This window comes from Bubalus bubalis, chromosome 2 (assembly GCF_019923935.1).
Source record: "Bubalus bubalis isolate 160015118507 breed Murrah chromosome 2, NDDB_SH_1, whole genome shotgun sequence".
In the NCBI taxonomy this organism is placed as follows: domain Eukaryota; kingdom Metazoa; phylum Chordata; class Mammalia; order Artiodactyla; family Bovidae; genus Bubalus; species Bubalus bubalis.
Genome location: NC_059158.1, coordinates 79114614 through 79141083, shown reverse-complemented (window position 1 = coordinate 79141083; position 26470 = coordinate 79114614). Strand labels below are relative to the sequence as shown.

Genomic DNA, 26470 nt, shown 5'->3' with positions numbered 1-26470 from the left:
AGGGTTCAATCCCTGGGTCAGGAAGATACTCTGGAGAAGGAAATGGCAACCCCCTCCTGTATGCTTGACTAGAACATTCCATGGACAGAAGACCTGGCAGGCTACAGTCCTGGGAGTGTACAGGATCTTCAGTCAGACATGACTAAGCAACTGAACATACACACAGCCATGGCACTGATCCATGGAAAGCATTTACTAGTGTTTGCTGAATGAATGCGCAAATGAGCAAACAAGCCAGACTCGAAGCCAGGACTCCAAAGCAAGCTTTCTTTCCTCTGGACCTTGCTTCATTTGGGACACAATTTAAATTTCCATGGTTAAAGTAGCCTCACCAATACACATACACACACATGCACACACACACACGCACATACTCAGTTCTTCAACTGGTGCTATCTAACCCCGATGAAGGAGACAAGCGCCCTGCTCTTGAAAGACTATCAGTCCACAAGAGAAGACCCCCTTTACAAAACAGGAGCAGATTAATTGCCATTTGGAAAGAAGACAGTTTTGTACTGAGTGGCCTCTAGAGGATGTGAGTTTGGTACTAAAGGTCTTGGGCAGTAAATATTGCCTTGTCTTGGGCCGGTGATATTTTTAGTTGAAGTTGTGCAAAATACCTTCTGTCACTGTCCAAGGGGGTTGAAGCAGGATGGACTGCTGCACTTGGGGTTTATAACAAGGCAAAGTTAGACCACCCACCCCTTCCCACCCCACCTCCTGGAATCAGGGTAGTGAAGCTGACTTCTGTGGGCTTCACATTCTTACCAAATGAAGAGCATGAACCAGATGAGCCTCCAAGTTTCCCTTCATGTTAGGAGCTGCTGATTCTACTTGGCTTGAGATTAGGATACTGAGTACATACTGTGAATATCCCTGTCCCCGGGACCATGAACTGCACTTGTCGGCCCTCAGCAATGTTGTAGGGTTTGGATGGCTACTGTGGAGGCTCCTGAGGAAGGCTACTGTGCACCTTCCTCATCGTTAGCATCAATCTTTCTGAATGTCCCAAAGAGAACTGATGTACTAACTGATGCTTCATCCAGAGCAGTGGACTATCACCCTACGGCCACATTCCCAAGACTGCCCCTTTGCATTAGGAATTCTCATTCTCACTCTGAATTAATAATCCCTCACATGTCTTAACCTTATCCCAGACTGGAGTAAACCAACACTAATCAAGTTACCTCTGAGTTACTTCATGTGATTTCATACCTGTGCCCCTATAGAGTTTCTTCTGGGAATTAAGAGTGAAAAGAACACTTATCTCACAAAGGAAAGCATCAAAGGAATCAGAATCAAGTTTCTACTTTCTGTTTCACTGTTAGAGTCATAGATTTCCATCTTAGAACAATGGCAATCTAAAAATTTGGTTTAAAACTGAAATAGCATTGGGTACTTGATGGGGAAAGATGATGGAAATGGGCCTTGCCTACTATAAGCTTCCCTTTACACTGAATTCGTTACATAATTTTTATTTATCTTTGTATATATTTTAATAAATTGTTATTTATTAAATTATTAACAGGCTGCCATTGATACTCAGGTGGAGACAAAATAGCACAGTAGAAAGTTTCAATTTTTAGGTTTCCCCTTGTCTTCAGAGCACTAATACTAATATCCCTTTTTCCTTCCTCCATATGACAGCATTTCCTGAAATTTTACATGAATCAGAAACCAGTGTTTGTATCAATAGTTTTACGGAATTAGTACCTTAATTGATCGAGTCACGTGATCGGTAAAATAAAGGTTTCTTGATAGCCAGTCTAAGGCCAGGCTCGCAGAAGCCCCCAAACTTGACAGAGGAGCAAACACTGTCCTGTTGGTTCCGTCTGTCTTCACTCTGTGAATTTCACCCTGGTGAGAAACACAAGAAGCGGTGAGCTGTTTCAAGGTCACAGCTTCTTCACTGCAGTTGCTTTAAGATACTTCATGCGTGGGAGAAATGCGAAGTGCCAGCGCCACTGGGTGGGCTCACTGTGTAAAACACCAACGCCAGCAGCACTGAATCATTCATGTTCTCCCTGCCCCTTCCCCATTCTCACAGGTTTCTTCCCTAATAGGTAAAGAGTCCCAGTGGGAAGGAAGTTGGAGGAATGTTCTCTTTTCTCCTAAAGACAAAGATTCTGAGTGAAGGCCACAGCAGCCACATCAGATGTTTTCCTGAAATTCCCTTAGGGAATTATTGTCTTTGGTCTTAAGTGAAGATCATTCTTATGTTAGTCTTGTATCTTCCGCTAGATTAAAGCTCAAGAGCAAACTTGGTTACTGCTTCCTCTTGGCATGTACTCTGCAGTTGGAAGCAGCCAGTTCACTGCAGGGAAAGTAGTAGTCACTTAATATTTGATGAATGAATAAATGCACCCAAGGGCTTAAACGTGTTTATTATTGGGTCTTTGATCCAGGCCAACTTCCCATTGACGTCCCTCACTGAATTAAAAAAGGCTTAGCGTTAAACTAATTTCTGTCTGGGTCATTCCCACCCCGACCCCCCGCAAGCAAAAATGTAAGAAGGCCTCCGTGAAGGTAGGCTCTTCAAGAACAAGCTACATACTTGGAATGTTATTCGGAACTTACTGGATTTTCAAGCCAATAGATGAATTGCTCTGAATAATCAACTGCAACATCATAACCATTGCGTATCCCTGATATGGGCACCATCCCATCAAAGGTCTTCACGTCAGGATTAAGGGAAATTCCAAAAATTATACTGTTTCTTACAACTATTAGGAATGCTTGATCATCTGTGAAAATAACAGAATATCACTCAAAATTATATCCCAGATATTTAGACTAACAGAGGGCAAAGGATTATTACCATCTGATAGGATAAAATGCCACTGAAGGAACATGGCAATAATTATAATGCATGATAGATATTTCACCAGAAAATTCAGGGTTTTCCATTGGGTTTCAGTGGGTTGTTGGGTCACCAGACCACCAATTTCACATACAAGACTTCTGGAATCACCCAAGGTAGATCAACATTTACCTTACACTTCATTAATTCCTTACTCACACTGCTAAACTATCCATGTTTGGATAGTCACAGACAAGAAGTTCTCCCATTTCTAGATGCAGAATGACTCAGGCAAGGGAGAGTTGGATTTTCACATTTTGGGGCAAAAGAAAATTTGTAGTCTCTTCTTGGTGAATGGCAGTTCATTAGTTTTAAGTATTTTTAGAAAATAACACCACAAAGTGTTGCCTAGTGTTTATGAAAGGGTCTAATTACTAAGTAAATCTAATTTATAATTGCACCAATTGTTGTTTGACTAATGTCTATCTTCTGCATTAGATTCTAACTCCCAAAGGGCAGTGACCCCATCCAATTTACTCACTATTATGTCCCCAGAGCCTGGAATAGTTGTCTAATAAATATTTGCTAACTGAATGACCCCATACATGAATAAATGGATGGACAGATAAGTAAATATGTAGAGTGTCTTCTGAAGTTCTCAAAAGTATCTATTCATTGCAATTTAAACATCTTCATAATATCTTACTTAAACTATCACTTTATGTAGGCTCTTGAATAGATAATGAGGTCCTTTCTCAGAGATCATCTTCTACAGACTATAGGCCCATTATGAAAAAACTAATAAAGTTCATGAGTAGGGTTTTATTATCATTCCTCTGCGAGAAAAGGAAAACTTTGAAATGTGAATTTGTGTTATTAAGACTTGTAAGATATATCACTTATTAAGACAAAGTATAAAATGATTAATTCTTGCATAAAGTATAAAATGATTAATTATTGCATAAAGTATAAAATGATTAATTATTGCATAATCTTCATGGGCTAAAAATGGTGTTTGCATTATTTTGATTATTCCGGAAGCTTTGCATCTTCAGCAGGAGTATTTTGACAATTTTTTCTTTACTTTCTTTTACATCCGATTAGCTTTTCCTTGCTCCTGGCATTTCCATTACTGAGAAATGAATTGACTCAATTGATTACCTAGTACGGATTTGAAATTTGCAACTATTCTTGAAAAGTACTACAATGTATAGCATTTGGTCTTTCACAGCAACCAGCAATGCTGTTTTCAAAAACAACTGAGGCCAAGGAGCCTCCCACAGCTATGCAACTCTTGCAGGAAACAATGCAATGAGATTAACTCCCAAACCTTGCCTCGCTCAGCTGCTTTTCCTCTTTTCTGAACAACTGCAATAAATCAAAATAGCCATCCTCATTTATTGAGAATACATGCTACACAGTATGCAGCAAACAAATGCTTGTTCATTGAATTTCTCTCCTTAAAGCCTTTTGTTGTTGTTGCAAAATAACCAAGGTCACTTGGACTCTAAAACCTATGTTCTTAATCACTATTCTGCAAAAAGTACATGCTGGGTACTATTTATTGAATATCAAATCACTCCTGAATTCATTTGATTTAAATACAGAAATTAAAAATTATGAGTTTCAAATGTACCCTGAAATTATTCTGGGATCATATTTAATGATTAATTAATTATATATTATAAATGCTCATTGGTTCAGAGAAATAAGAAATATTTCTCAATTTCACAGGGGAATTTTTACTTACTCAAAATCTGATTCTGCTCTTTTTAGGGTAATTTTTCTTCTGCTTAATTGGAAGAATTGTTAACTAAAGCACTGTTTAAGGCTGAAAAATCTTCATCTCTTATCCATCAAACATGGGCCTCCCGGACTCCTCCTCTAATAAGCTCTTCCTCCAGCGCTACTCCTTCAGCCAATTCTCCTCCCTAGGGATAGGTCTCAGGACCTCCGTCTGTTCACTGTGTTTGAGAGGGTTTACAACTAATGAACATTTGCAGGCCATAGATTAGAGGTGGGGTATCATTTAACGCTGCACTGGCAGAAGTGACCACCAAGACAGCAGGTGGCATAGGAAGGTACATGAAAAGTGCTCTATGGCAAAGAAAAAAGGACTAATTTTATAACTCTACACATCAGTAAAGGCATAAACATATGGAAAATACATGAATGGAAAATAAAAAATGATATTGAAAGGTTTGTCATCCATTCAACATTCACTGAGTGACACTGTGTGCCATGGGCATATATGAAGGGATCAGGTTTATCCTCAAGGAACTGAGAATCTGGGGGGCCAGACAAAGAATATGGACCATGGCCATGAAAGAGTAGGCACAGCAGCATCTAGGGTTGGCTGGAAAGGAGATCAGGAGAAATGAAAATTTCTTCATTTTTATTTTTCATGTCATTATCTTATTAAGAATTAAGATTAGTGTTAGCAGAGCAAAGAAGTGAAAAGACAACAGTCGTGAATGAAAAATTTATGTTGTCATTAAGAGGTGGCATTTATGACTCCCAAGCATAGCTCCTCCCAAAATCAGACCTTATACAACCCTATTTTGGATGTGCAGCTCTTAATATTAGGGGGTGCTGGGAAGATGGTTTGAGTTCGGGGGGCTTTTTGGCACTTGAAGAATATATTTGATAAACAATAAAAAAACTATTTTATACAGAGAAAGCTCTCCCATTAAAATTTTATAACATAAAATTAGGAAAAAATAGAAATACTCCATAATCTCCCTTCCCAACAGTAAGCACTATTGACATTTGTGTATCCTGTCCTCCAGATTTTTTTACTGCATGCTTTTATGAATACATAGCCAATATTAAACAATCTGTGCTTTTTCACTTAATCTTATACAAGAACTTCCAAAGATACTCTAGACACTGTACAAACAAAATTTTAAAGGTGATCAAATATTTAAATAAACTGTTTTCATCTATGAATGTTGTCTTCTAAGCTTCTTGTTGAAAAAAAGCAATTTTTTTTTTTTTAGTTCACATATATTAGCACTCAGTAACCCAACCGATGCTCAGAAGCCTGTTGGAAAATGTTGAAAAAGTTCCACCTCAGTAAAAATCAGTCCATGGGAAACCACTAGTGGAATTATTTGTGAAATAAGAAAAGGTATTTTTTTAGGGTTGACACTTATCAATCACTATCAGATAGAAACGTAGATGACACCAATCCCCAACGCACAGTTCAACAATCTTTGCGTGGTGAAAGAATGTTTTGTACAAAGAATGTCTATAGCCCTGTTTAATCTTCTGCTGAAAGACTCTGAGGACACACTAAATTAAACAATGTCAACAAGGATTAGTTTCATAATAAATCTCTGAAGAAACACTGCAAATGCCAATCCCTTTGTAAGCATTACCAATAATTAAAATCTTTCATCACAAGAGTATCACTGCAAAATATTACATGCTGATGGAATTCAATGTTCAGTAACCCTTGCATCTGTATAACCTGCAAATGCCATAAATTTCCTGGATTCAGGAATATATTTTCCTTTTGAAAACTAAATTTTCCTCTAGAATTAACACTACTTTTCTCTTAATTTAGGAATTTTTCACCATTAAAAATTTACTTTTAACTTGTCCACAGCCATTTTTATCAGGATGAAAATATGTTTACTCCTTTTCACTGAGTAATGAAAGAAACTTGCTTATACTACCTCTTTAGATTTTTAAGCAAAGGCAAATGATTTCTTAGAAATCCCCTTTGTGGATTGACTCTATCTTATCCTTCCTTTCTTGATCCCTAAAGTACTTAGTATAATACTCACATACTCTTCAATCAACCCAGTAAGATATCTAAGATGAGATGAAGAATAAATTGCTGAAATAATCACTCAAAGTATTTCATACAAAGAAAAGTTTCATTTTTAGAGCACCATAAAATAATAAATAATAAAGGTACTGAAACTGGAGTCAGAACACCCATACTGTAACACTATTTACTACTGGTTATGAGAATAAAAAATGAAATTAAAGAGGCACTTTCCTTGTGGTCCAAGGTTAAGACTCCACACGCTCAATGCAGGAGTCCAGGTCTGATCCCAGGTCAGGAAACTAGATCCCACATGCCATGCAACTATGAGTTCACATGCTGCAGAGTTCACAACTAAAAAATCCCATGTGCCACAACCAGACCCAGCATAGCCAAACAAATAAATAAAAATAAATATTTTTAAAAATGAGATAAGTAACCTAAAAATGAAACTATCCACAAATATCCACAATTTTTATTTCTAAATGCAGAATTTGGAACTTCCCATTATCACAGCTTGCCTGCCTATAACCAGGTAAGAAAAAATGTGAGGTTAAAAAATGCTGAACCACAGGCACACATAATATTGGCTCCATATATAGAAACTATATTTCAATTACAACTCATTTGTAATGGAGTTTCTGTATATGGTTGATTGTAAATCAGTTTTTGTTTATGGTGCTCAATTAACTCACCCCATATGGCACACACCCCACAGATACCTGCTGATCAGAGGAAACATCACACACACGCGCCATCACCAAGTGCTTTAGAGTTCCATGGCAAGTTCCACCTTCAGAGCGCACTTAAAGGACATACTCTACCTCTCACGCAAGTCACAGAGTCACGAGCAAGACTCCACCCGGAAGGACAAGCACAGGAGTAAAGACTCTTTGAGGAAAGCAGGCACAGATGGCTGCATCGGGTATAGCTGCACGGATTTGAGGCTGTAATACAAAGAGAAGAAAACAGGGTGAATGGAAAACTGCCCACATTAAAGTGAACAGAATGCATATAATCAAATATTAATCAGCCACCAAAAAAAGAAAAAATACTCCATTTGCAACAACATAGACAGACCTGAAGGGTATAATGATATCACTTTCATATGAAATCTAAATCAAAAAATAAAAAACAGGTTGGTGCTTGCCAGAAGCAGGGAATGCAAGGAAGCAAAAAGTGTGAAGGTGGTCAAAAGGTGGAAACTTCCAGTTACAACATAAAGAAGTCTTGTGGATGTAATGCACAGCATGAAGACTAAAGAGTTGATCCTAAAAGTTCTAATCACAGAAAATATGTGGTGATGGATGTTCACTAATCTCACATTGATCGTTTCACAATATATATAAATATCCAATCATTATGTTGCACACCTAAAACAAATGCAATGTCATTTGTCAATTACATCTCTATTAAAAAATTGTAACCCCAGAAGTCTCTGATATTTGGACACACAAATATATAAGTTACCTTGGCTACTTCGGTTTTTGCCCTTAACTACTTCACCCTTCCCCAACATCATCTTTCAACATAAGGTTCATAAGAGGCATAAGAGGGAAGAATGACTTACCCAAGGTCACAGACCAATCCACTCTATAAATGGATTATGAACAAACAGCTCCTGAGTAACCCAGAGCTTAGAAGTAGAAATTTGATGCTACATAAGATGTGTCTCCTTGGCTGACCCCAAAAAGATCTTTTTACATTAAATGAAACCAAGTTGTGTTCTCTATGTGACCTTACCTACTGTTGTGAAAGTTCTGGTTAAGTAATAATCTTTCTTTTTTTTATTGGTGACATCTTTGTGTTGTGTTTCTACTCCTTGAAGTAAAGAGACTTGGTGTGTATCCTGTGCTGATAGGATATTCTCTAGATCTTATATATTCTCATTACATACACTTTGTTAGATGCAGTAATCCATTCGTTCACTCAAAAGCTAGTAAAGCCAAACAGGCTTTCAAGGTGGTGCTAATGGTAAAGAACCCAACTGCCAATGCAGGAGACTGGGAATACTGTAAATATGAGGCCGTTATTATAACAAAGGGAAACAGAACTAAACTCATAAACCGTGTGACTTTAGAATGTGAGAACAAAGAACAAAAGAATTATGAAAGAGAGAGCCGTTTTCGATAGGATGGTCAAGAACCATCTGAGAGAATGAAGTCACAAAGGACCATCTGAGAGTAACAGAAGGAGCACCTCAGACAGAGATCTGGGCAAGGAGCATCCCAGGGTAGACGTTCAGAGATCAGAAGAAGCCTGATACGCTTCTGTACCGAAAGGAAGTCCAGGGAAGCCCAGTGTGGCAAGAGTAAGTGAGAGAAAAAAACCAGGGAGACTTTGAGTATGTAAAGACATAAAAGATTTGTGTTTTCCATGATAAATAGAAATCATGAAAATACACTGTCCAAACAAATGGGTCTGCAAAATTATACATTTTACATTCCCAGAATCAATGTTTCCCAAGCTATACCCAGGAAAGATATGTCTATCACGTACAAACTGGTTGTTTTGCAGGATGAACCACAACAATGCCAAGAGGCTGGTGAAGAGTCATCACCACTGACTGGTTCCCCCCATGCCACTTATTGGCTTTCATAACCTCATGAGTAGCGCGATCGCTCCAGTACACAGTATCTTCAAAAAGACTTATGGAGTAAGGATGGCGCAGAATCTGTGAAGCAGAAGAGAACAATGAGACCTAGAAATAAAAACTAAGACAAACAAAGTAGGACGGGATACCTACCCAAGAAGATGGTTTCCTTTAGCATTTAACTTAACAAAGACATAGCAAAATCCTTTCTCAAGAAGTAGAAAAAAATATACTTCTTGACCTACATCCCACTGACAAATCAAAAATACTTTCATGGACCTGTGTCATTTAGCCTTCATCTTTATTCTGAAGGCTTCAAAAGCTCTTTAGTAAAATATACTTTTTCTTCATTTTCCCATTTAACTTGTGAAAATAAATTTCACCAGAACTTCCTGAATAAAAATACAAGATATGCAACAAACTATGATTTCATTGAGGAATTTACATATAATTAAATCATTATTTATGTGGAAACAACAGATTGGCATCAGCTAAACAACAGATCAACTAAATCACGCAAGCTATTAATCATTCCTGGATCATGAACAGGAATAATGATTTTCTGTGAAAAAAGATGAACCGGCCCTCCTTCCTGTTGATATTTTCTGGATGTCTACGACACAGAAGTGAATTTCTTACTTTTCTTTTACTCCATATGCTTCCTACTAAACCATGATCTTACTTTAATTTCCTTTCTTTGCTACCAACTTACCAAATCACTGGCTATCACCTGCCTCCGATTGCTTCCATCGTAGTGACAGAAGTCTAGGTAATCAAGATAGCCATCCATGAAATAGAGCAGCCTGTTGGGGTAGTCAAGAGCTAATCCATTGGGCCAGTAGATCTTCTCCTGCACAATGACGGTGCGCTGACTGCCATCCATGCTAGCTCGCTCAATGCGAGGGTGACTGCCCCAGTCAGACCAGAACATCACACGGTCACTGTGGAAAGAAACGAGTTACCAGTTGGACAGGACATATTTCTACATGGAAAATAGCTGTCATTTTAAATAACAGAATATCATGTTTATGCTCTGCTTAAAATAACACATCTCCAGTTCAGAATATATGCAAGAGCTTACTATGTCACAAAGTAAAACTGCAATCATAATGCAATCACAAGCCATCTGGGTGTTTTTGTAACGTTCATAAAACAAGCAGTACAGTGTTACACACTGAAATGTCTCAATGCTGATGTGTGTTTCTGTACAATCCACATACAGTTGATCTAGAAAAGTCCATCTGTCCTTGTTTACCTACCCTGTCATTTTTAAGAAAGTTGTTATTCATCATCAGATTCATCATAAAGTTCACTGGTGTGTAATACTTTATAATATCTAGCATGTCTACACTGCATTGAACATAATTTGCCTAACTCATCTTCCTGCAGAAGACAATCTAATGCACGATACTGGATGCTTGGGGCTGGTGCACTGGGATGACCCAGAGGGATGGTATGGGGAGGGAGGAGGGAGGAGGGTTCAGGATGGGGAACACATGTATACCTGTGGCAGATTCATTTTGATATATGGCAAAACCAATACAATATTGTAAAGTTAAATAAAATAAAATTAAAAATCTACGGAAATTCAAGGAAAGAAGCCCTCAAAGATTTCTAAGCATGAGAGAATTTCTTCTTTCCTTTAGGGCCAGGAGGCAAAAATCTCCTTACATGACCTAAAAGGAAGTTGTAGTAAATAATATGAAACTGAAGCAAGAAAATCTGGCTTTTTGCAGTATACATATGAAGTGTTTTACTGCATGCATTTGTTAGAGACTTCATCATATACTTGCAAGCTAAAAAGTAACATGATCTTTAAGTGAACAATCAATTGCTCTTGTGTACTTTATGAAGAAGATTATTCGGATAAAGGAAGACAGCAACAACTAGCTGTATGGCTAACATTTATATAGAGATGTCTAAACAAGGGATCACTTAAAATACTGTGAAATGAGTATTAGCCACATCACATTACTGTTATTTCTTCTCATACAATGTTAAGGCAACATGATATTTAAGAAAAAAAAAAATGTCTTACGTAGCTCTGGGATCTACTGCTAGTCCCCCTAGATTTGTTATGTTTTCACTAATCAGCACAGTCTTGTGGCTCCCATCCAGTTTCGCGACTTCAATTGTTCGCAGGGAAATGTCTGTCCAGTAAAGATTGCGTCCTATCCAATCTACTGCAATACTTCCAGTCATGCTGACACCACTGTCAAGTATCTAAAGACGAAAGTGAAGAATAAGTGAACTCTCAAGAAATAATCCAAACATAGAAATAAAATGAAAATTGAGACTAAGGTATCATCTAACTTGTCCTATGCTCTCACGTGAGGACTAGAAAATGTGGTCTTCCCATGTAGAAACAGTAGGGTTTTCTAGGGAAAATCTACAAGATTGTGTAGAATTGAATACTCTATTGTTGGATTAGTGTGGAGTTTTGATTTCAGAATTTTTTCAATTAAACAAAAACTGTATCCATTTGCTAAGTTGGCCACCCTATGAAACTTTACAGTGTTCTCATGGCAAAAGTAATGCCTTTATTGATTGAGAGCCAACAATTACAAAATAAAGTTCTAAGGAGAAGAGGAAACATAACCACCAAGGATGAAGAAATTGAAACTCTGGGATACTGATCAAGAAACATAACTGAATTAAAGCTAAGAAAAGCAACTTCAACTACAAGGTCCTATTGTATAGCACAGGGAACTATATTCACTATCCTATATAATAAACCAGATAGAAAAGAAATAATAAATTATAAAAATATTTTAAAAGACAAAAGAAAGAAAAGCAACCTCCCCTGTGTCTTTTTATCCACTAGGAAAAAAAAAATGCAGAAGGGACTTCCAAGATGCAATGAGGTCTCTGTATCATATAACCTAGTATTCAGATTCAAGTCTCTCCCTTCAGATCCCATCAGATAGGAGTTAGGAACATCCAGGGCTTTTAAGTATGGATGGCCCAGAGGGAGACATGAGAACCACTTAAGATAAGGTAGGACCTTCTCTCACTGGTGATTAACAGCAAATAGACCTGAGACTGGGGAACTAGTCAGATCAAAGGCCAGTAGACATGTCCTTATGTACTTACTAGTTTTTTATCTGTTCCATTTTGAAACGCACTCCAGATTTTACCCTGAGTTCCATCAGCCCAAAAGATACGACCACTGACTGAATCAAAATCAACAGCCACAATGTGAGAACCATGTTGGATAACTGGGTAGACAAAGTACCCCTTCTGGGTCATATTGCCAGCAACAAGCTGGCTCTGACTCGCCACCAGTAACAGAGTTTCAGATTCTGTCCAAGAAGAAAATACGAACTGTCAACGATTATGGAAGAAACAACAATATTTGATGTAATACCTTTGATAACAGAAAGAAGATGCCATTCCAAACTAGAGTAATGGGGAAAAACAAACAAAAACTCCTATAAGAATGATGTTACCTTAATAGCTGATTTTCACAAGTACTGAAAGTAAGCTTTCAAAATTTCTTTCATCCTTGAATTACACTTCAGTGTTTATCTATCAACCTGGAGTGAACTATTCTTGCATTCTTCCTGTTACTATAGTTACTTTTGTACTTGCTTATTTTGTACTCCGCATTCAGCTGTGGCAGAGATTTCTAATCATTCCCATGTCCTCTCTCTTCTTCCTTTTTAGTAATAAATTATGCCAAGTTTTAGCACAGCACAGGGCCTAAGAGCTAGAGGCGTTTCTCCATTTCCATTTCAATTTGGAGAGACTATATGACTAAGTTTCCATCAATAAAATGCAAACACAAATGATGTGTCAAATTCCAGGGATCATCCTTAAAAGGAAGCTGCTCACCCCTTTCATACTTCCTGGGAGCTGGCAAACTCTGAAGCAAAATCACTGGATCCCTGGATGGAAGGCACACCAGCTTTTACCCCCAAACCCTCTACCCTCCAGACTCCTACCTGAAAAGAAGAAACTGCCTCTTTGGTTTTAGTATTATTTATTTGGTCACATTTAAAGCAGCCACATCAATACCCTAACACATAGTACAAACACTTTGATGTCAGAGAAACTTAATTAATACTATGTGTGTGCTGTGTTCAGTCGTGTCCAACTCTTTGCCACCCCATAGACTGTAGCCCGCCAGGCTCCTCTGCCCATGGAATTTGCCAGGCAAGAATACTGGAGTGGGTTGCCATTTCCAATTCCAGGAGATCTTCCTGAGTCAGGTATTGAACCTGCGTTTCTTATATCTACCTGCATTGGCATGCAGATTCTTTACCACTGTGCCCTCTGGGAAGCCCAGAATTAATACTGGTTGAATTTAATTCATTAGGCATTATACAAAGATGGTGTCTGGAGTATGCCTGCTAAACTAGCTGGAGTTAGTTCACTTTCATTACCTGTAGCTTTACAAGTCCTCCGATCAGCGTCTAGCGTGTATTCTGAATCACACCAGCACCGGAAAGAACCCCTCATGTTGTAACAGTACTGGCTACAAAAGCCTGGAGTACGACATTCATCTATGTCTTCGCAGGTCTTAGAGTCATTGCCAAGCAGGTATCCCAATGGACACTGGCATTGGGCCCCATAAGGCCCTTGAATACACTGGTGAGTACAACCACCATTGGAATCTGAGCAGCTATTCTGGTCTAGAATAAAGAAAAAGAAATCACAAAGGGGAAAAGTCAGGAATCTTTGCTTCTTTAGTTCACTCTGTTATATTACATGGCATATTAATATACATGTAATAAATAAAAACTTATACAGTCTCACATCACCCTCAACACAATACCCAAGTCTGAGCTATGAGCAGAATCCACATGGTTGAGGTCCATAGGCTGTCCAGTGCTCTGACTTGCCTAAGGATTTACCATCTTTCACATCCACTGGACTTGGACCACTTTCTTCACTACAACCTTCTAATATAACTCCATTTAGTGCGATGAGAGAAACGTGGAAGAAATATAAACTAAACATAAAGAAACATAACTGTCATTGGTAAAGCTTGCAAAGAGACCTAAATTACTTCCCATTTGTTTTCTTTCATTCTTCTACCTACACAGATATGGAAGATAAGACTTTGACCCTGAAGAACAGAGCTAAAAGGTTTACAAAGGGGAAAGAGAACTGAAAGACTAGAGGGCATAGATAAACTAACACACCTTACTTTCAGGGCTAAAATGATTATGCTCGAGGCACCCAAGATAGTTATCTGCCTGTAGATGCAAATACCCTCTATTTCCATGTGTACTCTTATTTATAAGAGTCATGGTATGAAACAGGTACCAGAAGGGGAAGTAAGTCTAAATGATTAGGACATTTTCAGCACCAATGCAATGCAAATAAAATCATAAGAATCTAAAATACTATGCAGTCATACCTGGCTAGGGTTCATCTGAGAGTGAGCATCAAATAAAGAGCAAGGAAAGAAAGGACAGTAATTAGGATGATATGCCAATCACAGGATTTTGATCACAGCAAACACAAATCCCTGGACTTTATTCGTTTTGTGGCAAGTTCTGATTGAAATTAGGAAATATGAAAGTTAGAAAAACTTATGAGTGCATTACCCAACAGAACCAAATTTAATTTGATGATCTAATGAAGTAAAAACACAGAACCGGGTGCAAAGGATTAAATGATAAATACTATCCAGTGATGATTTATTTGAATTCCAGGAGGGCTATCCCTACACAGGTTGAAATTCAGAGAACTAAGATTCCTTCCTCAAGAGCTACGTGGTGATTGTGAGAATGATGACCCGCAGCTGGCCCCTGCTCAGGATGAGCTCATGGCCAGTGAACTGTGGTCAGGAGACTTACTGCAAAGCGGGGACTCATCTGTCCCACCGGGGCAGTCAGAGACACCATCACACACTGCACTCAGATTCACACAGGTGCTATGGCCGGGGCATTGCCACTGCCAACTGGGACACTGAAAAGGCTGAGTAGGGCAGTCCTTCTCATCGCTCATGTCTCCGCAATCATTGTCCCCATCACAGAGCCAATTTCTATAGATGCAGTTTCCATTCTGACAGACGAAATGAGAAGGATGGCAGGTTTTGGGGGGACAGCCATTGTGCTCATCAGATCCCTGGAGGCAGTCCTCATGCCCATCACACTCCCAGGTCTTCGGAATGCAGATCCCATCTTCTTGGCACTGGAATTCATCTTGGTGACACATACCAGGAGGCCTGGTTGCTAAGAGAACATCATGGGGAAAATGCATTTGTAAATATGATCCATAATCCCTTTTATATAACTCCTAGGTTCAGAAGAAATCATTTTGGATCAATGGTGAGTTTCTAATAATGATTATGACAAATATTAATTTTAGATGTAATATTAACATCTAAAATGATTGTCTTCTCTGTCTGATCTGATTAATGGATCTGATAACAAAGAAATGGATGTACAATGGATAGAAGTCCCTGAGTCAAAAGAAAATTATATTTCCTGTGTTTCTAACTTTGGATTAAATAATAAAGAATCATCAGAGAATTTAATAGAGGTTAAACAGCTATGGTGACATGGAATTCATGTATTTCAAATATTTGGATGTTATCACTTTCCCTCAAATGAATTATACTAAATGAAGCCAAGTAGGAAGTCAAGAAATACCTGAAGTAACATGCAAATTGGAGAAGGCAATGGCAACCCACTCCAGTACTCTTGCCTGGAAATCCCTCCAGCGGAGGAGCCTGGTAGGCTACAGTCCATGGGGTTGCAAAAAGTCAGACACGACTGAACGACTTCACTTTCACTTTTCACGTTCATGCATTGGAGAAGGACATGGCAACCCACTCCAGTGTTCTTGCCTAGAGAATCCCAGGGACGGGGAGCCTGGTGGGCTGCCGTCTATGGGGTTGCACAGAGTCGGACACAACTGAAGCAACTTAGCAGCAGCAGCAGCCAGGAGTTGATGATGGACAGGGAGGCCTGGCATGCTGGGGTCGCAAAGAGTTGGACATGACTGAGTGACTGAACTGATGATGATGAAGCCAAGATGACTGTAAATCTTCCATTCTTTGCAAACTCTCCACTATTCACCAAGCAGTTCTTATAGATTACTTGCCTATTTCACAGGAGTAAACCCAAACTCTCTTCCAGGGACCTTGTAAGGTAATAGAAAGCCAGAGGCAATGGCACCTTAACCTCAGATCACCTGAGAAGAATTCCATGTTTTCAATGTGAAACAGAAACTTCGGTGATTAAGAATTTCTGGGTGTTGTACACACTTATTAAGTATGTGAGCATTCATATTTTCTTTTATCCATAGATTTAAACCATCGTTTTCTGATTGTTGTTATAGTCGCTCAGTCGTGTCCGACTCTTTGTGACCCCAGGGACTATATAGCCCACAAGGCTCCACGGTCCACGGGATTCTCTAGGCAAGAATAGTGGAGTGGGCTGCCCTTTCCTTCTCCAGGGATCTTCTGGACCCAGGGATCAAACCCTCATCTCCTGCATTGGCAGGTGGATTCTGTACCACTGAGCCATCAGGGAAACCCTCTTTTCTGATTAGGGAGGAGAATTGATAGAAACCTACTTTTTATGATCCAAAACACCAACATTCAAACAAATGACCACCTCACCTTGTTTAATATAAAAATGGCAATAACAAATCCTTTCCATTATTAAGTCTACAGCCTGTGAAGTTTATAGGTCCATCAGATTTATAGTCCATGAAGTCCTCCTTGAACCCTCAAAAAATTTCTTTTCTCGGAACCTTCAATGAATTTTATCTGTATCATTTCTACAAAGCTCTTATAACTATCTGCCTTGCTTTGTTTCTTACTTTCTATCAGACTCCCAGAACAAAGATCACAGAAACATGTTAGCAGATACTAAACAAATGATTTGCTTGATGTGACCTCCCTATTGAGACTTAAAAGAAACCATTAAAATATCTTTATATATGGCAAACCTCATTGAAACCCACTAATTTTGAATGCCGCAGGTAATACTGAAAAAAAAAATACCTGACAAATATTTAACCTATCCAAAAAACAATTTGAAAGTGCCCATTTATAACTACTTGATTCACAATTTATCCCTATTTGGTGATGTTGATTTGATTTTCTTATACAATCAATACTGTGGTCCTTAGACAATGTTTTGTTAATTAGGCTGCCTTCCCTCTAGCTTATCTAAGAGAAAATCTGTGGTAAGAGCAATCCTGGTAAATAAGAAATGACCCCGTCGCCTGAAACATGCTAGGTATATGGTACTTACGACAATCTGTCTCATCAGAGTGGTCATCACAGTCAAAAACACCATCACAACGATATGTCTTGCTAATACACTGACCATTACTAACACATGTGAATTGAGAAGCAGTGCAGTTAATTACTGAAAATGAGAGAAAAATATTAGAAATTAAGCCAAGGAACAACTGAACATCGAAATTTTTCTAAACATCATGAATAAAAATAAACCACTGTTACAATAGCCAAGATAGGTAAGCAGCTTATTTGTCCATAAACAGAGGAATAGATAAAGAAAATGTGATATATATATATATATATATATATACACACACACACACACACACACACACACACACAATGGAGCACCACTCAGCCATAAAAAAGAATGAAATTTTGCCATCTGCAACAACGTGGATGGACTTAGTCATACAGAGAAAGACAAATACCATATAATGTTATACTTATATGTGGAATCTAAAAACTAAAACAAACTAATGAAAATAACCAAAAAGAAACAGACTCACAGACATAGAGAACAAGCAAGTGGTTAACAGTGGGCAGAAGGAAGTGGGCAGGGGTAAGATAGGGATAAGCTACAGGAATATATTACACAACAAAGGGAATATAGCTGATATTTTACAATTATAAATGATTTTAATCTTTGTTAATTAGTATATTGTACACCTGAAACATATAAATCAGTTATGGACTTATAACCTCAATGGATTAATTAAGCAATTAGTTAATTAATTAAAAAAATAAAACAATGTACTTACCACAACCAATCTCATCAGACCCATCAGCACAGTCCTTGGTCCCATCACAGACAAAAGTTAGGGCAATACATCGGTGATCAGGGCAGTGAAACTGAGTAGGTGAACATGTCTGTGTATAATCTAATATCATCCAAAAACAAAACCAAGTTAATAGTTTATTTCTTGTCCAATGTGTACCAGAGCCAAACTGTACAATGCTTAGGAAATACATGAATTATCTCAGTTGTATGTGTGCTCAAAATTCCTGCACGTCAGGCAGATCGCCTTCTTGGAGAGGAACTGAAAACAGTTTCAGAGTCAGAAACTGTGAGGATACTTTGAAAAACAGACCATACGTAGAAGATAAGCATCATGGCCTTGCTTTGGACTACACCTCATGAATACTATGAAGTCCAAGACTCTTCTGCACAGCTAAGCAATGAAACCCAGCCCACAAAACAGGATGGCTTGTGGTCATGGAGCATGGTCCACATGATAACTGGATTTAACTGGATCATGATAACTGAATTTAATCCAAAGCCTAAGAAGAACTATCCTCAAAACTAGGACCCTAGCTGGCTGAAGAGACATAGCCTTAGGGTCAGAAGGGCTGCCTCCACGACTCAAAACAGGAATCATAATACAGTCTCACAGAATGTGAAAGCTAGAGGGGATCTTAAAGCTTATCTAGTCCTGAAAAAAAGGGACTAGCCAAATCATGCAACCAAAACAGAACTTAGTCCAGGGAACTCTGCACCCGCTCTGTGCAGGTGGGTAAGATTAATGAAATTCAAATGTTCTTTGCCTTTTTATTCTATTGTCTTTTTGCCTGTATAAATGAAAAGAAAAACCAGTAGCTAAACATCTGGGTGTGTTTATATGATTTAGAAAGGGCAATTGTTTTAAATATCTGAACAGTTAGTTGTGGGATTTTTATTTTCCAGTTTCCATCGGGATATTAGCTAGATATCAAAGACAGTCCTTGTTTTGCTTCCATAGAAAATATTTAGCAAGACTTCCCATGTCTTTGCTTTTACAGCCTATTAATACACTGGTTGACAGATGGAATAGAAGTGGCTAAGATATAATGAAAATTATATGAGCATTCAAGGAAAGTACTCAAAGCCTACTCATGGTTCAAATCTATTTACTAGGCTGACCAGCCAAGAGAAATCAGTTCAAAACTTACTGCATGACTTTTCATCTGATCCATCCTTACAATCATTATCTGTGTCACAGACCCAGCTCCTTGGGATACAGAAGTTATTGTCACAGGTGAATTGATCAGCACGGCAGGAAGTGGGTGCTCGAGTGGGACAGTTCTGCTCATCGCTGCCATCCAGACAATCGTTCTCTCCGTCACAGCGCCACATTGAGGGAATGCAGTGTCCTTCGCGTTTACACTCAAATGCTAAAGGTGAACAGGTAGCATCTACAATAGAAACGAATTGGTCGTAAAGACATTGGTTTTTACAGCCTTTTAAATGAGATCTTACCTTTCAATGGGAGCATTATACAAAATGTGAAAGCCATCATCATTCGCTGACGTTTATTTGGCAACTATTATTTACATATTTTTTTTCTCTCTGAATCCTCACAAGGATACTGCCAGGTACATATAATTATCTGCATTTTTACAGATGAGGAAATTGAGGCTTTGAGAGGCTTAGGCATCTGCCCAAGACCAAAGCTCTAGTTGTCACGACTGTAAGGCCCATCCTTTGCTTCTAAGCTATGCTTCCTCTCATCATATGGCTCATTTGAAATTGATAAAACATTTATGTAAAAATCTGCACTTTTAAAAAAGAACAGTGCAAAATAAAACAAAACAAAATGAACCTTTAGAAATTTCAAAAATGTACAAATGAGCACTTTTATTTTCAAATGTCATTTCTCTTTCCGTTAATGTCTCCTTGATAGAAATTTCTGAGATTTTTTTTAATCTTTCACAATAGTATTTATTATAAATTGGATTACCATCAAAAGATTATAAAGGTTAAAATCACCATTTCACCCATAATCCATTTTTCACCTACAGGAGGAAAAAGGAATACAGTACATGAGATTTTCAAAATCTATTATTGCAAACACTTATTCCATGATACCATTCTCTCCAGTACTATAGATTAGATCCCATTTATTTGGGGTAGGAGAGGCCAAAATGCAGTGACTCTGCATGTCCATCCAATGTCAGAAAAAAATTTTATTGAGGATAGTCCAAATAATGCTAGAAATCATCTGTAACATTATCTATGAATAATATTCATCGTCTAGCTTTCTAAAAGCCTTTAGAGTACATATTCCTTTTTTCCTATAGGGATAACCTAAGCCTTTTTTTTCAAGTGCACCTCTCTCTATATATATCACAGGACGTATCACTAATATATAAGCTACTTACTAGATGTGGTACATTGAACCTCATCACTGTTATCGAGACAGTCATCGAATCCATCACAGCGATACCGAAGGGGCACGCATCTGCCGTTGTGACAGGAGAAGGAAAGAGTGCCGCACTGCTCCACCGGCGGCTCTCGGGAGGCGTTCTCCACACAAGTCAAATGATCAGAAGCTAGACTCATTCCATAGGGACAACCACACACCCGCTGGGAATTCGGCACTGGAAAGCAGAAGTGGCTGCAGTCGCCGTTTGGATTGGTGGGCCGGTTACAGGCATTAGACCCTGAAACAGCAATGCCCCCAGACAAGGTGGTTAAGCACAGTCCTTTTAGGTTGATCACAGGTTTGGTTTGTGACGAAAAACGAATGGGAAAGAATACTTGTCAGACCCACTATTAGAGACTGACTTCTTCTTGGAAAGGAACATGCCAAATGACACATTCAATTTAAATACAGAGATGTGCCGAAACGTGTTTTTCCTCCCATATGCTTAAAGTTAGCAGAGTTGAATAGAAATTCTTACACATTAAAATTATCTCAGTGACAGGAAGATAAAGCTCTCAGGAGTTATAGTAAATAAGAAGTATTTAAAGGTAAAAGGAGCCACCATATTAAATACATCCATACAAACAACCTGCCAACATTACTCACCTGTCTGGACTCTAGAATCATATACTTTGGCACGCATCACAGAACCAACACCACTTCGGAGAATAATCGATTGTCCAGGATTGTATTTCCCAAATCGAATAATACCACGTCTCCAATCAGTAACATATATATAGTCTAAGAAGAAATATGGTGATAAGTTTACTTGCCACAGCTCACCTGGGAAAATGCAATATGTTTGTAATGCTTCTTCTAAATGTGGGAAGCTTCTTTCATAAGTATCTGTTTAAATAAATATGTTTCTGTTTTCCATAACTTGTAATTCTAGAAATGACTCTTTAGAAGCTTATATATATATATTTTTTTCTTAAAGAAAAAATTTATTTGTTGACTTTTGAGCCTCTGAAGCTAAGGACCTTTAATAAAACAGTAGAGTTGGAAGAATACTTCCTGACACAACAGTGCTAGGGAATAAAAACAGTAGAAAGAGTTGCTAGCATAGATATCTGAGAGAGATCCTACCTAGAAGAAGCCTATATTATTAATAATAGTAGTGTTCAGATTCAGGGAAGAATATTGGAATATGGAATATTGTGATGAAACTTAATAGCAATTGGCCTTAGACCTGTATGGGTAAAAATCTTTTTAATCTCAGGATTCTTTTATACAATATGAGATGATGCCTCAGGAGACTGAGTTCTTACCCTAGCTTGAGCACTAAACTGCTGAGTGATCGTCACTGTGTGGAGGCTCATGTTTCTAGTAAAATTAATCTCTAAGTTCTCTTCCAGGTCAAACATTTTATATCCCATGTTTAATGAGAACTTTTTTTTTTTAATTTGACTCTCAAATTTCAAAATGAGCTTTGAGAAGGCAAAGCATAGATATAGATAGTTCAAGAAGAAAATGTTAGTGTATGTTTAGGGATCAATAAAATTTATCCACATAAGTGTTCCTACACCTTAAAAGACAATAATGCTCCACAAAGCTGAAAATGGAAGAGGCCATACAAGATTTTGAACATCAAAAATTCAGTTGTGTTCATTTTACCTTAGATACTAAAGCAGGGAAATAAACACATATTTCAATAGAGTTTTCCAAAGAAAAAAACAATAACCAACTAAAAATTCCAACTGACCAGAAAATGACTAAGATGTCACAAATTTTATCATAAAATCAGTTTTCCTTATCTATGGTGTAATCAATGACTAATCCGTCATGGGACTCACTAGATCATATTTAGCCTGACTGGCAATCAAACTGCAAACCAGCAATGAAATAAAAATTGCATTTTTATTTAATTACAAAATATTCCAGCAAACAGCAGAGAAAATATAACATGTTTATACTGTTCCTATGTGAGAACAAATAGGATGTGTCGGACAGCATTAGTAAAAAGGGAAAAAGAATGCACAGGCTGGGGAGAGGAGGGCTGCATATTTATAACTGACTCAAAAATCTCACAAGAGCACTTAAAATATTTTAAAATAACATGCACTCCTCCACAGAAAACAGGGGGGAATATGGAATATATTTACTAGTTATTCATTCCATACTACATGTGTATGAGAAAGTCTTTGAATTATAGTCAGTGTCTACTTTTTTTAAAAGCAGTATGCCAATGATTCACAGTTGGAAATTTCAGGACTTCCTGGTGGCTCAATGGAAAAGAATTCACCTGCAATGCAGGAGACGTGGGTTCAATCCCTGGGTCGGGAAGATCCCCTGGCAGAGGGCATGGCAACCCACTCCTGTATTCTTGCCTGGAGAATTCCATGGACAGAAGAGCCTGGCGGGCTAATAGTCCGTAGAGTCACAAAGAGTCAGATACTTTGTGAGTCAAACTGAGTGACTTAGCACGCACACAGGAAGTTTCAACCTGAGACACAACTAGCCTAAGTGTAGGGGCTTTAGTGGATCACAAAATGGCACCTCTCTAACCAGATTAATTATGGCTTGTCAAGCAGAACCAGGGTAGGTTTTAGTTTCTCCTTACTCTCTTGGTCTGGCACACACTACACAATCATTCACAGAAACCCTATTATCAAGACTAAACAAAGCTAGATTCTTATTCCCAGCAACCGAACACACAACAACATGCCTATACTCACAAGAGGGGAGATGGGAGCAGATGGGATGCACTGTTACATAAAAATGCCTCAAACAGAAAACCATTAATATTTCATCAACAAACTTGATGTTTTATTTAGACATAAGAGCACCATTTCATAAGTGACCAGTTTTTCTGGAATTATGAGATTGCCAAATGAGGATGAGTTTTATACAGCTTGCACAGTATAAATAAAACACTTTTGCTTCAAAACATACCTTGAGAGACAGCAAGTCCAAATGGATGTGTCAACTGATGTACATTGGTCAGGGCTTTTCTGTCTGAACCATCAAAGTTACTGTGCTCAATTTTATCAAAAAAGGCATCTACCCAGTACAATCGTGAAGAACTAGAATAACAAAATACTTAGTTACTGGTTATTCAGAAATTAGAAAAGCACACCTTATACTAAGGGCATTCAAAATCAGGGGTTTCCCTGGTGGCTCAGCAGTAAAGAATCCGTCCGCAATGCAGGAGACTAGGGTTCGATCCCTGGGTCAGGAAGACCCCCTGAAGAAGGAAATGGAAACCCAGGCCAGTATTCTTGCCTGGGAAATCCCATGGACAGAGGAACCTGGTGGGCTACAGTCCATGGGGTGGAAAAGAGTTGGACACGACTAAGAGCTGGACAGTTCATGGGGTCGCAGAAGAGTCATACACGACTTAGCAACTAAACAACAGCAATTCAGCTGAACAACATGTTCAGCTGACACATTTACATTCATTAAGCAAAGTTTAATAGTCTTATGTTCCCCAGAAAAACGAAGCAACTTTCATGAAGTGATTTTCAAATGTCTTAGAAAACCTGAAATGTTATCTTCAAGTTAAGAATTTCAGTTTTTGCCTTATTAAATTCACATTTAGGAAAAATACCGTTCGTGACTTTGAAAGGTTAAACACATTTCTTCCTATTTTTACTCCTATGAACTGCTTTTGCATTTGATATCTCTAAGCTTGTTTACCCTGTTACCTTTTCCTATATCCTTGACAGATCAATATCTTAAAATTTAAATCTGATATTCCAAGAACCCTCCCATAGTGCATATAGGCAAATACATATTTGTTGACACCAAAGATTTCCTATCCTCAAGATGGCCCCTGTAAAAATTGCACATGACCAGCACTTCATCAAATCCTTCTTCTATTTCCCTGAGTCTTGCCCTATTCTGCTTCCTCTAGCAATTTTCAGAATATTAATTTTAATGCATACATTTTCGTCCCAGCAGAAGCTGGCCAACTACAATATGTCTCCCTTAGCAGCAATTTGGGATGATTCCTACTTACCTCCAATCAATGGACAGCCCACTGGGCCACCCAAGAGTAGTGTTTACTACAGGTAAAATGTTAGATCCATCAGCCCATGCTCTCAGGATTTTAGCAGGACGGTACCAAACCGAGAAGAATATATACCTAGAAAAGGAGTTAATAAATCAAAGATGTTAACATTGGCACAAACTACGTGACAGATTTAGCACAAACACAGATTCTCCAGAGAATTGCTGCAAACTAGTTTTCTGTAGGGTTTATATAAAAAAATATATAGAAAATACAAACAGCATTAAAATGAGCATCCAGGGCAGAGAACCACTGTGCTAGACTTCAGGACTGTTGTCACCAAGTAAGCTCTTCAAAAAGACACAATTCAGATTATTAATACTACATGTTCTTGAAATAAATAAATGATGAGTAAAACAAAAACAGATTTTATAATCTCTCACTTTCTTTCTAGATTAAACATCAAGGATCCACTAGATGACTCTTTAATCATCTTCCACAAGGAATTTGCAGCAAAGCATTTCATTCCTGATTAAAAATGCACCCAAATCAATGTACCCAAGATGTCTTACCCAAGACATCTTTTTTATGCTTTTTTTTTTTTATTTCGAAGGGCAGCAAAAATGTAAGTGTAAGGGGAAAAGCTCTTCTCTTTCATGTGAGCCTTAAGAACTAGAATGAGTCTTTTCCAAAAGGTAACTTTCTGAAATGTGATTTCATATTGTTTTAAATGAATGACTGATTAGGAAAGGAATTTAACGCCTTTTTAAAACCCACTGCCAAAGACTTAGCTTAAGATAAATTCACTAGAAAATCAACATTTAACTCTCTATCGGGCAATAAAACTTCTTATCAATACCATCGTCAGTTTTAAAATATGTTAGACACACGGGCTTTGCAGTCAGATAGGTCTGGAATTTTAATACTAACTGTTGCTTAATAGCTGTGGGTCCTTGAGCAAGTTACTTTATCTCTCTGAGGTCCAAAACAGGTCTTATATATACTCACTCACAAACCAGCTTTTGGCTTAGATGAGATTATGCACTATGTAAAGTGTTTGCTATGTACCCTCAATCAGGCTTTAGTAAGTTACCAGTTATCACTTTTTTATTACTCTATTAAAACATAACTACCTGGTTTAAGACTTTATGGTAAGCTATCAAACTATTAAACATATTTAAATAAAAAAGGTAAGAACTAGAAGGGATGATGTGAAATGCTCTGTCTTTTCTTGCCTGACTCCATCAACAATGCAGTGGTTAAACACTTTGTGGTCTGAAAGACTTTTCATTCTGAAAACTACTGAATGATTTAGAAAGCTTTAGTAATCTTTGTATCAACGCATTAAAGCTGGGAAGGAATTTGAGCCTTTCCTGATAATTCTGCTGCATATTCATTCCTTCTCCACCGAATCTGTGACTCACTGTTTGGTGCTATGTGACTATGAAAAAAACACAGTTCAGTGAAGGCTGGGAAAGCCAAAACTTAGCTAAAGGTAAGTGGTAGAGGTAAAGTGATGATTTCAGCATATGCTAAAAGGATACAATCTAAGGTGATTTCAATTTACATGGTTCAATCTTGTATTTACTAAATTTGCCAAATACCTATGGCATCACTTGTTTTCTTAAGAAAACATGAACATACTTACCCAGCAGTTGGATGAACTACGATTGACTGTGGGTTATTTAAATTCTGGATGATTGTACGTCTTGATTTATCAGCTAGCCTTATGACACTGATACTCCTATAAGAAGAATCTGTCCAATAGAGATTCCTCGAAATCCAATCAAAACTCAAACTTTGAACAGCTGGCACCCTGTTAGCTGTGATAATTTCTCTTCCTGTAAATTAAAATATGGACATGGTTTAAAGTAAGCATATTTTATATGATATACATTTTCCTATCACTGCATATTTAAACTTTGTGTGAGCACGCAAAGAATATTTCAGTAACATGAATTC

At 38.0% G+C, this 26470-nt stretch overlaps 1 protein-coding gene across 1 annotated transcript in view; it reads right to left on the bottom strand.

Moving 5' to 3' along the window:
• LRP2 (LDL receptor related protein 2) overlaps nucleotides 1–26470 on the bottom strand; it is a 178421-nt gene that overhangs the window by 68895 nt on the left and 83056 nt on the right. The window contains exons 17-33 of the mRNA XM_006059973.4: nucleotides 26157–26349; nucleotides 24518–24643; nucleotides 23452–23582; nucleotides 21166–21300; nucleotides 20516–20797; nucleotides 19307–19549; nucleotides 18139–18258; nucleotides 17388–17504; nucleotides 14976–15353; nucleotides 13554–13802; nucleotides 12262–12470; nucleotides 11207–11391; nucleotides 9881–10109; nucleotides 9075–9249; nucleotides 7400–7522; nucleotides 2578–2744; nucleotides 1714–1857 (exon numbers count right to left, since the gene is read on the bottom strand). Coding sequence (XP_006060035.4) covers nucleotides 1714–1857; nucleotides 2578–2744; nucleotides 7400–7522; nucleotides 9075–9249; nucleotides 9881–10109; nucleotides 11207–11391; nucleotides 12262–12470; nucleotides 13554–13802; nucleotides 14976–15353; nucleotides 17388–17504; nucleotides 18139–18258; nucleotides 19307–19549; nucleotides 20516–20797; nucleotides 21166–21300; nucleotides 23452–23582; nucleotides 24518–24643; nucleotides 26157–26349 — 3206 coding nt within the window. The remainder of the gene's footprint in view (nucleotides 1–1713; nucleotides 1858–2577; nucleotides 2745–7399; nucleotides 7523–9074; nucleotides 9250–9880; nucleotides 10110–11206; nucleotides 11392–12261; nucleotides 12471–13553; nucleotides 13803–14975; nucleotides 15354–17387; nucleotides 17505–18138; nucleotides 18259–19306; nucleotides 19550–20515; nucleotides 20798–21165; nucleotides 21301–23451; nucleotides 23583–24517; nucleotides 24644–26156; nucleotides 26350–26470) is intronic.